This window comes from Neofelis nebulosa, chromosome 6 (genome assembly GCF_028018385.1).
Source record: "Neofelis nebulosa isolate mNeoNeb1 chromosome 6, mNeoNeb1.pri, whole genome shotgun sequence".
Classification (NCBI taxonomy): Eukaryota; Metazoa; Chordata; class Mammalia; order Carnivora; family Felidae; genus Neofelis; species Neofelis nebulosa.
This window is the reverse complement of record NC_080787.1, coordinates 113,918,871-113,935,100: the sequence shown is the minus strand read 5'-3', so window position 1 is coordinate 113,935,100 and position 16,230 is coordinate 113,918,871. Positions and strand designations below refer to the sequence as shown.

Sequence of the window (16,230 nt, the reverse complement as noted above, 5' to 3'; positions counted from 1 at the left end):
GTCTAATAGGTATAAACTGCTGATTCGAGGAGTTTTCTAATAAAGGTGGCAGTCTCAGAGGTCAGCTGAGTTAAGGAAAGGATTTTTAGGATGAGAATTATTCATGTGTATTTTGAGAGGAGTCAGCGATAGGAGATCTAATCTGTATGAGAGATAAGGTGATCCAGAGAAGGTTTAGAGGTTAGCTTTCCACCAAGACAAGATGAGTGACCATGCAGAATTTGAGGTTGAGAGAGAGTGTGGCAGATGACCTCCATTTTAAAGCATAGTGTCTGCTTGAGGCTGGCATTTGGGTAAGGAAAGATGGTGAAGGTTTGGGAAATGAAATTATTATGATTATGAAAGTAACTAGCATTGTACATGGTAGATGTGGATGACCAGTTAATGTTACTCAAGTCCTGGGTATAAGCAAAAGACATATCTGTATGATTTTGTCATAGATCCAGTTGACTGTGGTTATAAATAGTTTAGTTGGTGGATGTTAATACTTAATACCAGATATTTTTCCTTCTCTGCTTTATGAAGGTCATCAAAGATTTGCATTTTCTGGAGTGCTTTGTGATATGTAGGGCCATGTCTCTAGTACTGATCAGTGAGTGGTGAGTAGAAGAAATACACCTTGGCCTCTACTTACTGATTTCCTTTTTTTTTTTTTTTCCTTGTCAACATGTACCTCATTTGAAATGGTGGCTTCTTCAACAGCCTGGGCTCCTGAAGTGACTACCATGACCATTTATGTACATGAGCAAGAACTATAACTTTGCTGTTTTAAGCCAGTGATATTTGGGGGTTGTTACTGAACCTTCTTAACCTAATATAGGTGGTTGAATTCATTTAATTATGGGAATTTGCCAGGTGGTGTCCTGTATAAGGGAATGGGATAATTAGCCTAGTTGAGTACATGTTGCAAATGACTGTTGGTAAGTATATATTGCCATAAGGCTCAAACTGGGTTAGCAAGGTGAGATTTAAGTGGCACCAAGAAAGGGCTTACAGATTGTGTAGAAACAAGCAAAAGGAAGTAGTGCTTCCATTAGCTTAAATATAATTTTAAGTTCTTGGTTTTAAAGGCATAAATTAACAGTTATATTTTGGCATATTGGTTTGCTTTAACATTTTCCAGAGGGAATAATTCATTCTCATACATATGAATAGTGCATGTAGTTCTGAGAACTCCCATTTATTTCACTTAAGATTTTTTTTGTATTCTGATTCCAGTGTGACTTTGAAATGGCCATTAGTCTTTCACAATTCTAAGTTACAAAGTAAAATCAGTGCCAGCTATTATACTGTTAATGCAAATCCATTTGTTACCAGAAATAATACTTGTAGAATAAGAGACCAAAACTCAAAATGTATTTAGGTCTCATTGGCTTTGAGAAGCTATCAATGTTCTCTTCAGTATTTAGGAACTAACTTACTCTGTAATTGCCTTCAGCTTTTATTGATTGTATTCTTCTCTTACTGGTGTAATTCAATATATCACAGGAGAATGCAAGATTTTTTTGTTTTTAACATTTATTTATTTTTGAAAGAGAGAACGAGCGAATAGGGAAGAGGCGGAGAGAGAAGGAGACACAGAATCCGAAGCAGGCTCCAGGCTCCAAGCTGTCAGCACAGAGCCTGACACGGGGCTTGAACCCACAGATGGCAAGAACATGACCTGAGCTGAAGTCAGATGCTTAACCGACTGAGCCACCCAGGCGCCCCTGGGGGAATGCAAGTTTTAGAAAATTTAGAATAAGTCTGCAAGTCAGAATAAGCATCCAATGTAGGATTGGCATTCATAGTTTATCTTGGGCTTATATAAAGTAAAAACAGTTAAATGTCTACTGATGAAAATTTTCCAGATTTAACCTTGATTACATATTCAGCATAAACTGTCAAGCAAACTTCAGTTTTTTAAACCTTAAACTATTTGATTACATAGAGTTTTCATTTTTACTTAAAATTCTAGATCATAAACTCTTGTTTTTCTAGATTCCTGGATTTTGTGAAAATGAGAAAGGCATTGTTCCTTGTAATATTCTGGTTGGCTATAAAGCTGTGTACCGTCTGTGCTTTGGTTTGGCTATGTTCTATCTTCTCCTCTCTCTGCTAATGATCAAAGTGAAGAGCAGCAGTGATCCTAGAGCTGCAGTGCATAATGGGTACGTTTTTCAATAATAATGTGAAAATCTGTGCAGTCTCAGTACTTTTGAATCTGTCTAAAGAAACTGTAAAATAAATTACACAACTTGCAGAATTATTTTGTTATTCATGAATGACCAGGTAAGAATATCTTCTGGTCTCAACTAGAGAATGTCAGACTTTAGAAATACTAATATTAAATAGTAGCCTTGGGTTGTTTATTGGTATAATCTTTGATGCAGGTTGCCTTATAGTCTCATTATAAAAAGAGGATCTATATCTGTTATTAATAAGGAGGAACTTACTCCTACTTCTGCTTTAACCTTTTGGTAGACCAGTCTTACTACGTGAAACTGAACTTAGTTCCCTAGACCTACAGTGCAACCAAAATGAAAAACTTTTATCCTAAATAGGGTGATTGATTGTTTAAATGATTGGTTATACTAGACCATCCAGAAAGGAACTTCAGGATCCCTTTTATTAATCTCCCTTAATGTAGAGCATCGCTTCTGGTACTTAATTTGAATGTTTTTAATTTTATCTGTCCTTTTCTGTCCATAAGTTAAAAAAAAACCTTTTTTTGAGTATCTGTTGTTCTTTATTAACATATGCTACCAAAAACAGGAAGGATGAGCAAGTGTAATATAAATATTAATGAAAAAATGTGCTGTGACAGGTTGAATTATTTTATTTTGTCCTTGTAGTTATTGGTATTTATTTGCACTCCTACCACTATATTTATTTAATGTGTTTTTAAACACTTCTCAAAATGTATCTCAGAATGGCTGTGACAACCATTTCCTGAGATAATACTCTTGTCAAAGTAGCATGCACATAGCACTCTTAGAATCATCCTTGTTACACGTGTTTCTTTTTGACATAAAGTTGACTTCTAACATTGTATAGGTTTAGCCTATACAAAGTGTTGATTTCATACATTTGTATATTGCATTATGATTACCTTTGTAGGTTAGCCAGGACTTCAGTCATGTCACAGTTATTATTTCTTTTGATGAGAACAGTTAGCAACATTGAAGTCTGTAATGCAGTATTGCTACTTACAGTCACCGTGCTGTGCATTCCATCTCCAGGACTTATTTAGTGTTTGCAGGTTTGTTCCCCTTAATGGCCTCTCCCAATTCCCACCCACACACATACTATACCCCATACCCTGGTAACCACCATTCTGTTCTGTTTTTTACAAGTTCGGTTTTTTTCAGATTCCACATACGAGTAAGTGATACCATACAGTATTTGTCTTTCCTTGTCTGGCTTATCTCACTTAGCATAATGCCTTCAAGCTTCATATATGTTGTTGCAGATGATGGGATTTGCTTTTTTCTCAGGGCTATATAATATTCCATTGTATATCTATACCACTGTTTCTTCATTCATTGACAAGCACTTAAGTTGTTTTCATATCTTGCCTATTGTGAATAAAGCTGCAGTAGTAAACATGGGAGTGCAGGTATCTTTTTGGTATCCTGTTTTTACGTCCTTTGAATGTATAACTAGAAGGAAATTGCTGGATCTTATGGTAGTTTCTATTTTTAATTTTTTGAGGAAACCTTATACTCCTGTTCATAGTGGCTGAACTAGTTTACATTCCCACCAACAGTGCTCAAGGTTCCCTTTCACCACATCGTTCTCGACACTTATTTCTTGTCTTGATGATGATATCCCTTTCATCCTAACAGGTGTGAGGTGCTATCTCATAAATGTAAACATAAATGTTTACATAATGTAAACATAAATGTTTTGATTACCTTTCCCAGATGATTAGTGATACTGAGCACCTTCTCATACACCTGTTAGCCATTTGTCGTCTTTGGAAAATCTGAGTTCCCCTGCCCATTTTTTAATTGGGTTGTTTTTCGTTATTGAGTTGTGTGAGTTTTTTTTATATATGTTGGATACTCACTCCTTATCCAGGACATGGTTTGCACATATATTCTGTTTTGTAGGTTGCCTTTTTGTTGATTTTTTGCTGTGCAGAGGAAGATTTTTAGTTTGTAGTCCCACTTGTTTGATTTTACTTTTGTTGCTTATGCTTCTTGTGTCTTATCATCTAAAAACTCATTGCCAAGACCAGTGTTAAGGGGTTTCTTCCCTATTTTAATCTTCCTAGTATCAGAATCTTCCTAGTATGTTCTACAATGTCAGGTCTTAATATTTCATTCTTTTTTTTTTTTTTTTTTTTATAATGTTTATTTTTGAGAGAGAGACAGAGTGTGAGCAGGGCAGGTACAGAGAGGGAGAAAGAATCTGAAGGAGGCTCCAGGCTCTGAGCTGTCAGCACAGAGCCCCGTGCAGAGCTCAAACTCACGGATCACGAGATCATGACCTGAGCCGAAGTCGGACAATTAACTGACTGAGCCACCCAGGCACTCCAATATTTCATTCTTTAATCCATTTCTAGTTTAATTTTTGTGAGTTGTGTAAGATACAGGTCCAGGTTCATTTTTCTGCATGTGGTTATACAGTTTTCCCATTAAAGAAACTGTCCTTTCTCCATTGATTTTGACGTCTTCATCAAATAGTAGTTGATCACACGTGCAAGGATTTATTTCTAGGCTCTCTGTTATATTCCATTGGCCTATGTGTCTTTTTATGCCAGTAACATACTATTTTGAATACTGTAATTTTGTGGTACAGTTTAAAATCTGTACCTGTGATATTTCTAACTTTGTTTCACATGATTATTCTGGCCATTTTGGGGTCTTTTTGTGATTTTGTACAAAATTTAGGATTTTTTTTTCCTATTTCTGAGAAAAATGCCATTGGAACTTCCATAAGGGTTGTATTGAATCCATAGATGGCCTTGAGTAGTGCAAACATTTTAACAATGTTCTTCAGATCCATAAACATGAATATCTTTCTCTTTTATTGTGTCTTCAGTTTCTTTCATCAAAGTCTTATAGTTTTCGTTGCATAGATCTTATACTTCTTTGGCTAGATTTATTCCTAAGCATTTTATTATTTTTGATGCCATTATGAATAGGATAGTTTTCTTTACTTTTCAGGTATTTTGTTGTTAATGTATCAAAATGTAACTGATTTCTGTGTGTTGATTTTGTATTCTGCAACTTTACTGAATTTGTTGATTCATTCCAACAGGGTTTTTGGTTGAGTGTTTAGGATTTTCTACATATGAGATCATACCATCTACAAATAAAGACAATTTTATTTTTTCCTTCCCAGTTTGGCTGCTTTTTATTTCTTTGTTTTACCTAATTGCTCTAGGTAGAATTTCTAGTACTATGTTGAATAAGAGTGGTGAGAGTTAGCACCCTTGCTTGTTGCTAAATGTAGAGGAAAGGTTTTCTTGGTTGAGTATGATGTTATCTGTGGATCTATTGTTTCTGTCTTTTATTTGTTGAGGTATGTTTCTTTGTAGCCCAATTTGTTGAGGGTTTTCAGCTTGAAAGGATGTTTTTCATATTTTGTGAAATGCTTTTCTGCATCTACTGAGATTGTCATATGATTTTTATTTTTCATTCAGTTATCACATTTGTTAGTTTGCATATATTGAACCATCCTTGCATCCCAAGGATAAATTCCATTTGCTCATGGTGCTACAGACCTTCTAATGTATGGTCGGATTTGGTTTGCTAACATTTTGTTGAGAATTTTTGCATCTGTATTCATCAGGGAAGTTAGCCCATAGTTTTCTTGTAGTGTCCTTTCCTAGCTTTGGCATCAGGGTAATGCTGGCCTGGTAAAATGAATTTGGAAGTATCCATTCCTCTTCAGTAATTTGGAAGAGTTTGAGAAGGATTGGCATTAATTCCTCTTTAAAAGTTTGTTAGAATTGACCAGTGAAATCCTCAGATACTGGGCTGTTCTGGGTTGGGAGGTTTTTGATTACTGATTCAGTCCCTTTACTTGCTATTGGTCTGTTCAGATTTTGTTTCTTTTTGATTCAGTCTTGATAGGTTGTGTTTTTAAGAATTTATCCATTTCTTCTGGTTATCCAGTTTGTTGGCATGTAATTCTTTATAGCAGTCTCTTACAAACATATGTATTTATGTAGTATCAGTTGTAATGCCTCTTTTGTTTCTGATTTTGAGTATTCTCTCTTTTTTCTTAGTCTAGCTAAAGGTTTGTCAGGGGTTTTTTTGTTTTTTTTTTTGTTTGTTGTTGTTGTTTTTTCTGTTCTGTATCAGTGTTTCCACTTTGATCTTTATTTCCTTCCTTCTGCTAACTTTGGCCTTAGTTCTTTTTTATTAGTCCTTGAGGTGTACAGTTATGGTTGTTAAAGATCTGTTTTCTTAATATGTACATTTATCACTATGTACTTCCCCTCAGAACTGCTTTTGCAGTGTCTCATACATTTTATTATGTGTTTCTGTTTTCATTTGTTTTGAGGTATTTTTTGATTTCTTCTTTGATCCCTTGGTTTCACAGGGGTGTGTTGTTTTGTTTCCACATGCTTGTAAATTTTCCAGGCTTCCTCTTGTTGATTTCTAGTTTCATGCTCTTACAGATGGAAAAGATACTTGGAATGATTTCAGTCTTCTTAAGTTTGAAAAGACTTTTGAGCCCTATCCTATGATCAGTTCACTCTGGAGAATGTTCCCTGTGCACTTGAGAATGTGTATTCTTTTGCTGTTGGATGGAATGTTCTATGAATGTGTTAGGTCCATTTGGCCTAATGTATTGTCCAAATCCAGCATTTCCTTGTGGATTTGCTGTCTAGAGGATTTATCCACTGCTGAAAGTGTGGGATATTAAAGTCTCCTACTATTATTTTATTGTCCATTTCTGTCTTAAAATCTGTATTTGCTTAATATATTTATTCTGATATTGGGTGTGTGTGTGTGTGTGTGTGTGTGTAGTGTAGTGTATATATGGTTGTTACATCTTCTTAGAGAATTGAATTGGTCCCTCTACGACATTATATAATGGCCACCTTTGTCTCTTGTTACCTTCTTTGGCTTAAAGTTTATTTTGTCTGATGTAGGTATGCTACCACTCCCACTTTCTTTTGCTTCCTAGTTGCGTGGAGTATCCTTTACTATCCCTTTATTTTGAGCCCATGAGTGTCCTTGAATCTGATGTGAATCTTGTATCCAGCATATAGTTGGGTCTTGGTTTTTTAATCCATCTAGCCAAAGCATGCCTTTTGATTGGTGAATTTAGTACATACATGTTTAGGATAATTATTGATATGTAATGCTACCTTATACAGTACTCTCTGGTTGTACTGTATTTCCATTCTTTTCCCTCCATTTCTGCCTACTTTTGTAAATTGGTATTCCTGGTGGTATGCTTTGTTTCCCTTTTTATCTTTTGTGTGTCTACTCTAGGTTTTTGCTTTGTGTTTACTATGAGATTTACATAAACATCTTAGAGATAAAAGCCCATTTTAAGCTGATAGCAACATAACTTCAATTGTATACAAAAGCTCTACCCATTTACTCCTCCCTTTTATATTTTTGATGTCAGTTTACTTTTTAGATTGTATATCAATAGAGTGGCTATAGTTTTTTTAATAACTTTTTTAACATTTATAGTTAACATACCATCCTATTATAGAATTAGTTTTCTGAATCTTATTGTGCATTAGTTTTCACCAGTTTATTGTATACTTACATATGTTTTCAAGGCACTAATTAATTAGCATCTTTTCATTTAAGCTTGAACTTTCACCATTTTTTGCAAGGAAGGTCTAGTGGTGGTGAATTCAGCTTTTATTTATCTGACAAAGTATTTATTTTTCATATCTGAAGAATGACTGGTAGATCGAGTATTCTTGGCTGGAAGTTTTTTTCTCTGAAAACTTAGAATGTGTCATTCCCCCTCCTTCCTGGCTTGTAGCATTTCTGCTGAGAAATCCACTGATAGCTTAGTGGGAGTTCCTTTGTGGATTATGATCATTTTTTTCTCTGGCTGCTTTTAGGATTATCTTCCACCTTTGACAGTTCATGTCTTAGAGAAGGTCTTTTGCATTGAGATAATAGCATAATCTATTAGAGTTGTGAACTCGGTTGTATAATATTTCCCAGGTTTGAGAAGTTCTCCGTTATTATTTCTTCAAATAAACTTTTTCCCTTCTCTCATCTCTGGAACGCTGATTATTCTAATATTTGGATACTATAGATCTCATGGGCTGTGCTCTTTTTTATTCTTTTCTCCTCTGTTCACTCCTATTGGGTTATTTCAAAATTTTTGTTCTCCAGGTCGCTTATTCTGTCCTTGATCTACCCTGCTGCAAGTGCTATTGCAGTTTTCATTTCTTTCATCATTCTTTGGCTCCAGAATTTGATTATTTTTTTATGACTTCTGGCTCTCCTAAATTTCTTGTTTTGTTCATGTATTTCTTTCTCCTGAATTTATCTTCCTGTGTTTTCTTGTAGCTTGTTGAGTTTCCTCAAAATAGCTATTTTGATTCTTTATCCACTAGATTGCAAGATTCCATGCCTTTCAGCTTACTTGTTAGATTATTGTCTTTTGGTAATGGAATGTTTTCTTGATTTTTCATGTTTCCTGTAGTTTTGTGTTGGTTGCTTTCGCATTTGAAGTAGGAGACATCTCAAGTTTATACTGGTTGCTTTCGATGGGGTATACTCTTCTCGATCCTGTTATATATATCTGGGGTTCTCTTTGACCTCGTGTTTATACACTTGCTGCACATTTCTTTTATACACTTGCACACTTCTTGCTCACTTTTGTGGAAGATCTTAAGCTTTTATGTCTTTCCTGGTTCTTACAACTCACCTTGCTGGCTACCAGAAATTTTTTGTTTTGTTTTCCAGATGATGACACAAACTCATTTGTAGTTTCTCCCTTGCCTACAGATCATGGTGTTTTTCTCAGAGCACTCTCATTATCGCATCCTCTCTTGCTCTTGCACTCAGGAGTGCACACAAAGAGCTGGCTGCAGAGTGGGAGGTGTGGGTTTAGCACCCTGGGTGTTTAGGGTCCCACTTAGCCAGCCAGCCAGCAGAGATTCTTGGCTGAGGATCTCCCAGAGGCTTGTGAGCAGATTTCCTGCTTAAGTCCTGAGTGTAATTGGCAGAAACTGTGTTCCTGTAATTCTTTTTAATATCCACCTCTCTCTCCATCTTCTCCCTCCCCTTAGTCATGGAGTTTGCTCAGTAATCTGGGTGCTTCTGGAGAGAAATGGTTTCTCTAGAATTGTCACACAGAGTTGGGGTAGCTGGTCACTCACAGCTCTCATTTTCCCCCATGGGAGAGGTTGCTGCCAGTGTCCATACTATATTACCATGGTATAGGGGCAATGCTGGCAAAGTTCTTCCCCTCTCTGTTGCACTGAAACTCCTCTCCCTCCCACCCCAACACACACACACACACACACACACACACTCAGGCCATGTTGGAATCTTCCCACAGTAGGGCTAGACTTTTATAAATTGTTTCTCATTCATAGGTATTTGCCCATATCAGCACTCTAGGTTTTCCCCAACTGGAAAAAGCTTGGAGGGATTGGAGAAGTTTATTAATTTTGTAGCCTATACCAAAGTGTGTCTCTGCCTATTATCAAATACACAGGTGCACAAGACTCTTCCTTGGTCTTGGCATGTTTCTGGATCCCACAACACCCATAGTAGCACTTTTGTTCATGGATGGATGCCTTATTTATTTGTTCAAAGCAGGAGAACAAAAAATAAGGACTTGCTATGTCATCAAGAGGCTGATGTTCTAAAAGCTGGGTTTTTTAAAACCAGATGGAGCATTTATCATGTGTTTATAAGACCTATTCATTTGTACAGCAGACTTTATACTTTCACATCCCATTCTTTTAATTTTTTTATTCAAGTATAATTAATGTACGGTGTTAACATTAGTTTCAGGTGTACAGTATGATTTAACAATTCTAGGTATTTCTCAGCATTCATCAAGATAAGGGTACTCTTAATCCCTTTTATCTGTGTTACCCATTTGCCCTCTAGCAACCACCAGTTTGTTCTCTGTATTTAAAGTCTGGTTTTTTATTTGTCTTTTTTTTGTTAGTTTGTGTTCTTTAAATTCCAGAGGAGTGAAATCATATGGTGGTTGTGGTTCTCTGACTTATTTCACTTAGCATTATATCCATTCATTATTAAAAGCAAACCTGTGAAATAGAATATTCTCATTTTCTCATAATGAATTGGTTACAAATCTATCTTAAAACTGTCCTAAACAGTCACATAAACTGTTTTTTTCAGATGCTCTTAAAAAAGATTTCATAGATGAAACTCTTTATTGAGTGAATATTTATTAATAAACTATATTTCTATTTCTTTTAGATTTTGGTTCTTTAAATTTGCCGCAGCAATTGCAATTATTATTGGGGCTTTCTTCATTCCAGAAGGAACTTTTACAACTGGTAACAGTTTTTGTTTTTTCTTTTTTTAATTGTGTGATGTTGATGTTCTATAAAGAAACTTTAATAACTATTGCCTGGAACTGTAACACTACTTCTGTTTTTTTTTTTCCAGTTGACAAAATCAAGGCATTTGTGTAAAATATTATTTATCCTTTTGTTTATTGTGATTGTGAAAATGAAGTGATAAAAAGTGAACCGGCCACTCGTTTGTATACTTTTTTTTTTCTTTCAGTGTGGTTTTATGTAGGCATGGCAGGTGCTTTTTGCTTCATCCTCATACAGCTAGTCTTACTTATTGATTTTGCCCATTCGTGGAATGAATCATGGGTTGAAAAAATGGAAGAAGGGAACTCAAGATGTTGGTATGCAGGTAAGCTTTTGTCTTTTATAGCACATCTTCAGGATAGTTGAACTTTGAAGATGAGAGCATATATGTAGACTACAGGGAAATCAAGATTTTTGTGAAGAGATACACTTCAGGAGTCTGTGAGTGGCACTGAATCACACTGTATCAGCAACTTACTGAGAGAACTTTTAGTGAATCAGCTCTAGGAACATACTTAAGAATCAGGAAATAAACCAAGATACCCTAAATGGCTAAAGTAGATGTTGCAAAGGCTACTGCTGGCAGTATGTACCTTTTACAGCCTAGTTTCCTGTTCTACAGGAACTACAGGTAGATAAAATATCAAAGGGATTAGGGCTGCTAGAAATAAACAGTGGCATAAGGCATAAACATCAGCATGCAGAAAAAATATAAAAAGCGACTCTAGAACATTTTATGTAAGTGGAAATATCCACCTAAGGGGATTCTTGTAGTAGTGTGATTAATGTGTATTTATTTATAATGATGATCTTGGGTCCTATGGTTATACTGCAAAACATGGATCAAAAACTGAGGGAAGAAAACCAGGTTAAGTGTATAGTCAGTCAATCCTTGTGCAAATAGTAGGGACTATGATGAAGACCCTCCCTAAAATGCATAGATGCTGCTCAGTTTCATACAATCGTTGCCTTGTAGAAACGTGAACTCAGTATTGCTTAATTTTTTTCTGATTTCTTTAAAGAGAAGCCATAAATCTAAAATTTTATGTGAAGTGATCTGAGTTTTCAGCTAAATATTTTAATTCAGAGTGAAAGCTGTATCATTGTATCTGCTAGCCTAATATTTCTCTCACACAGTTTTTGTGGTATTTGATCTCGGTGGTTAAAACAAAGAGTTTAGTATTCAAAGAAATAAGCTTCAATTATTTGGAAAATTCAGTGTTCTAGAACACCCCATTCTTTAGTTCAAATTTAATGCAAGAGTTTCTGTTTTGTTCCCTGCTCCACCAGCGCTTGGAACTTTGTAGTCATTCAATAAATATTTGTTGGGTGGATCCCCGTCTGCACATCTACATAAATACCTGTGTATATGGAGCACACACAATAGCACAAAAACACACTGTGTATGTTTTAATTTACAAAGGAGAAACTAGGTTGTCTTATTAATCTTACATAATAAAAAATGTTTAAAGATACTAATATGGGAAAGCCTTGTTTTGTGGGCTTAGCATTAGCAATGAAAGTTTTGTTTCTCAGTGTCATTTGTAACTGAACAATTATGGTTAAGTAATTTTCCTTTTATTTTTCTGTATTTTGAAAATAATGACTAATGTACGTGAATGTGTTTGTAGTGGAGATATTCCTATTAATAAAATACTTAGTCTGTTACTAACTTAATGTCCTTGAAAATATTATAGTGAGCTGTATATGTGAAGACTATAAAATTTTCTGTGAATAAAGTTCAGAAATAATATTCTTCCCTGCTTTTATAGCCTGCATAATGCTGACAATGTTAGTTGCTTAAAATACATTTTAGAGTAAAAAGTTTGTTTTTAAAATGAGCCCTATGTCTAATTCCTAATATTCATGATCAATTCTAATTGTCCAATTATATTTCCTTCACAGCATTGTTATCAGCTACAGCTCTGAATTATCTGCTGTCTTTAGTTGCTATCGTCCTATTCTTTGTTTACTATACTCATCCAGCCAGTTGTTCAGAAAATAAAGCATTCATCAGTGTCAACATGCTCCTCTGCCTTGGTGCTTCTGTAATGTCTATACTGCCCAAAATCCAAGTATGCTCTTTATATCATTAGTTTTTTGAAGCTTCCATTTTTCTGAGTTTTCTTAAATTTTGAATGATGTTAGAATATTTATTTGTCTTGCTTAATTTTTCTTTGTAGGAATCACAACCAAGATCTGGTTTGTTACAGTCTTCAGTAATTACAGTCTACACGATGTATTTGACATGGTCTGCTATGACCAATGAACCAGGTATGTTTTGTTCGCTTGGGTTTCTTTTTAATGAATTCTGAAACTTTTTTCAGAAATGGTCATTTTATGAAATTAAGTCATTTAAAAAATAAGCCTCTAGAGGAATAAACAGTATGGAAATAATACCATTTTCATCTTTGATGTATCACTGTATTTTTTTTTACTTTGTTTCTTTCACTAACAAAATTATAAGAGAGTATATGAAAATTATAACAAATATACCTAATTTGTACTGCCGTATTTGCGATAGTATATATACAATATCACAAAAGAAAGTATACAAGAAAGAAAAGCTGTTAAAATGCTCCTTGCTTCAGTGGTAAACAGTATAATTCTTTTACTTATTAAAATACTATTTCTGCCTGTGAGTACCTTGCAAGTGAATATAATAGGGCTTTGTAATGAATTTTTTTAATGTTTACTTATTTTTTTTAATACTTATTTTTGAGGGAGAGAGACAGAGTCTGAGCAGGGGAGGTGCAGAGAGAGAGACACAGAATCCAAAGCAGGCTCCAGGGTTTGAGCTGTCAGCACAGAGCCTGACACAGGGCTTGAACCGACAAGCCGTGAGATCATGACCTGAGCTGTAGCTGGACACGTAGCCACCTGAGCCACCCAGGTGCCCCTAATGAATCTTTATAGGCCTGTTACATTGCATTCCACGAGACTAACTTGTTTCACCCCAAATGATATATATTGGCTTCTAATCTCATGGAATATCATTTGGTGTGAAACAAGTTAGTGAGAAATTAGTTACTAATTTTGAAAAGGAAGAAAATGGTGTCTTTTACTTAAAAAGAAAATTATAAAATATGTTATCTGAATCTGATTTCAAGTTCATAAACTTAGTAGGTAATTTATCATTAGTCGGAGAAAGGCTTTTTTTATTATTAGAGAAAGATTAGATTTGTTCAGGTATTTAAGTGGTTAGAAAAAATTTTTTAGTAATTATTCTTAAAATGGCCCTAAGAATTGGTTGTTCCCCCCTAATTAAGGATTGTTTTCATTAGTAAGATGGTAGTTGACCTATCTGGCTTCGTGAAAAACATTTTGCATACTTTAGTGAACACTACACAAACTATAATTTTTTCATACAAGAATACAGAGGAGATCATTATGACTTAATTGGACTTACCACAAAAGCATTTGCTAAAATTCTAATAACTGGTAATTTTATGTGTAAGCTACCTTGCTTATGTAGCAATGTATTTTGACAAGTGGATAAATTTCATTAAAGTAACTTGTTCTCTTACAATATATGTTAGGAGAAACCATTCTGTTTTAGTTTAGAACATCTGAATTTTTATTCCTAACTCTACTAGAGTTTTATTATACTTTGGAAAGGTTATCTAAATTTCACCTGTTTCTTGATCAGTAGAAAGCTTAAAAATATTTCTGCTCTTACATGAGGTTTAAAATGAAATTACTTGATTTTTCCAAGCACCTCTATAAAATTAGCAGTGTAATATTTAAGTCTCATTAATAAATAGCAGTTATCTTGAAGAGTTAAAGAAAAAAAACAACTGTAACTAGGACCTGAAAAATACTTCCTATAGTGTTCTAACATTAATTCGACCTTAATTTACATTACAGAAACAAACTGCAACCCAAGTCTACTAAGCATAATTGGGTACAATACAACAAGCACTATTCCAAAGGAAGGGCAGTCTGTCCAGTGGTGGCATGCTCAAGGAATTATAGGACTAATCCTCTTTTTATTGTGTGTATTTTATTCAAGGTAAGAAAAATTGTGCATTTTTTTAACAAGAAATCTAGCCTTTCATTTAAAAATCATTTTTTAAAAAACACCCTTTTTCCTTCTCTCTTTCTTAACTGTCTTTCATGCAGCATCCGCACTTCGAACAATAGTCAGGTTAATAAATTGACTCTAACAAGTGATGAATCAACATTAATAGAAGATGGTGGAGCCAGAAGTGATGGATCACTGGAGGATGGAGATGATGTTCACCGAGCTGTAGATAATGAAAGGGATGGTGTTACTTACAGTTATTCCTTCTTTCACTTCATGCTTTTCTTGGCTTCACTTTATATCATGATGACCCTTACCAACTGGTACAGGTAATTACATTTCATGAAAACTTTGCATGTGGAAATTTCGATGTTTTTCATGATTCCATCACAAAACATATGGTATGAAGTACTTTTTAACCTCCAGTGTACTTCAAAATTTACATCTAAGTGAGATCAGTATGAGAAATGCAGACTACCTTGCTTTGGCATTGACAAATATTCCATATCTTGATGAGATTAAAATAGAAAGCTTCAGATTTTTTACTGACATTTTTTTACAGAAATACCATGTTGATGGTTGATACACCACAATGGTTTTCCTAATTTTTTAAATACTGTTAACCCAGTTCCTGACATAGTGGAAGATACCTTTTCTGCTTTGTTCAAACTGTCTTTAAAAGCACTAAAGTTCTCAGAATTGAGGTGAAATACATTAATGTAGATTAATGCAAAGAACATGGCTACTTTAAAATTGGATTCTCTTCAAAGTTGTAATTTATATTTTTTTTAGCACTTAATAATACATAAGTCTTTTTCCAGTAATAGGAAGGTAGTTATTAGTATTTGTTTTCAAAAATTCTAATTTTGTCAAAATGATTACTGAAAGATTCCATTTAAGATTCAAGTTGAACTATATGGTTTGGGCAGTTCTGTTTTGAATACTTTTTAATGCATAGTACCCTTACAACTTGTAAGAAGACTAACAAACAAGATGTAGGAAAAAAGATTATTCATTTTGAGGGCAGTCTTTACTGGTATTTATTATTGAAGTATTTTTAAGAATTCCTACACTGCAGGAACATATTAAATGATGAGAATCCATGTAGTTCTCAATAATTCACAGCTTTGGCTGTCAGATAATAGTAAACGTTAAGAATTTAGATCGGGTGACTGACAGGCTCAGAGGGGCATGCGACTCTATCTTGGGGTTTTGAGTTCGAGCCCCACATTGGGTGTAGAGATTACTTAAAAAAATCTTAAAAAAAAAAAAACAAAAAAACTTTAGATCAAAAATATTTTTGGTATGTTTCATCTACACAAAAACCAGTTAAATTTGAGATGTGTTTTCTTTCCAGTGTCTTAAATCTGAGAAGGCTGAAGTGGGAGAGTGGTTCCCATATACACTTGGAACAGATTATATTTTTTACACAGGATAGGACATTTCACTTACCCAGAAGTTACACAACTCCATTTCTCTGTATCTCAGAACTACTAAGCCAGAAATATAGGTTCCCCCCATTTTCTCAAAGTTGGTGTTACACTACTACACTTTTATAAAAGATTACGTTGGTATAGGTTTTTGTTACTTAAACCCAAATAGAATTTCTGCCTTTAAGAAAAAAGCCACTTCCCTTACTCATGTAGTTTTGTAAAAGCAAACTGGCCTGACATAAACTTTTGGAAAGTGGGGACTTTAC

At 34.6% G+C, this 16,230-nt stretch overlaps 1 protein-coding gene across 1 annotated transcript in view; it reads left to right on the top strand.

Moving 5' to 3' along the window:
* The window catches only part of SERINC1 (serine incorporator 1), a 36,316-nt gene that overhangs the window by 18,287 nt on the left and 1,799 nt on the right, over window positions 1–16,230 (top strand). The window contains exons 3-9 of the mRNA XM_058735131.1: window positions 1,981–2,150; window positions 10,383–10,462; window positions 10,695–10,832; window positions 12,413–12,582; window positions 12,691–12,781; window positions 14,375–14,519; window positions 14,630–14,860. Of these exons, the coding sequence (XP_058591114.1) occupies window positions 1,981–2,150; window positions 10,383–10,462; window positions 10,695–10,832; window positions 12,413–12,582; window positions 12,691–12,781; window positions 14,375–14,519; window positions 14,630–14,860 (1,025 nt within the window). The remainder of the gene's footprint in view (window positions 1–1,980; window positions 2,151–10,382; window positions 10,463–10,694; window positions 10,833–12,412; window positions 12,583–12,690; window positions 12,782–14,374; window positions 14,520–14,629; window positions 14,861–16,230) is intronic.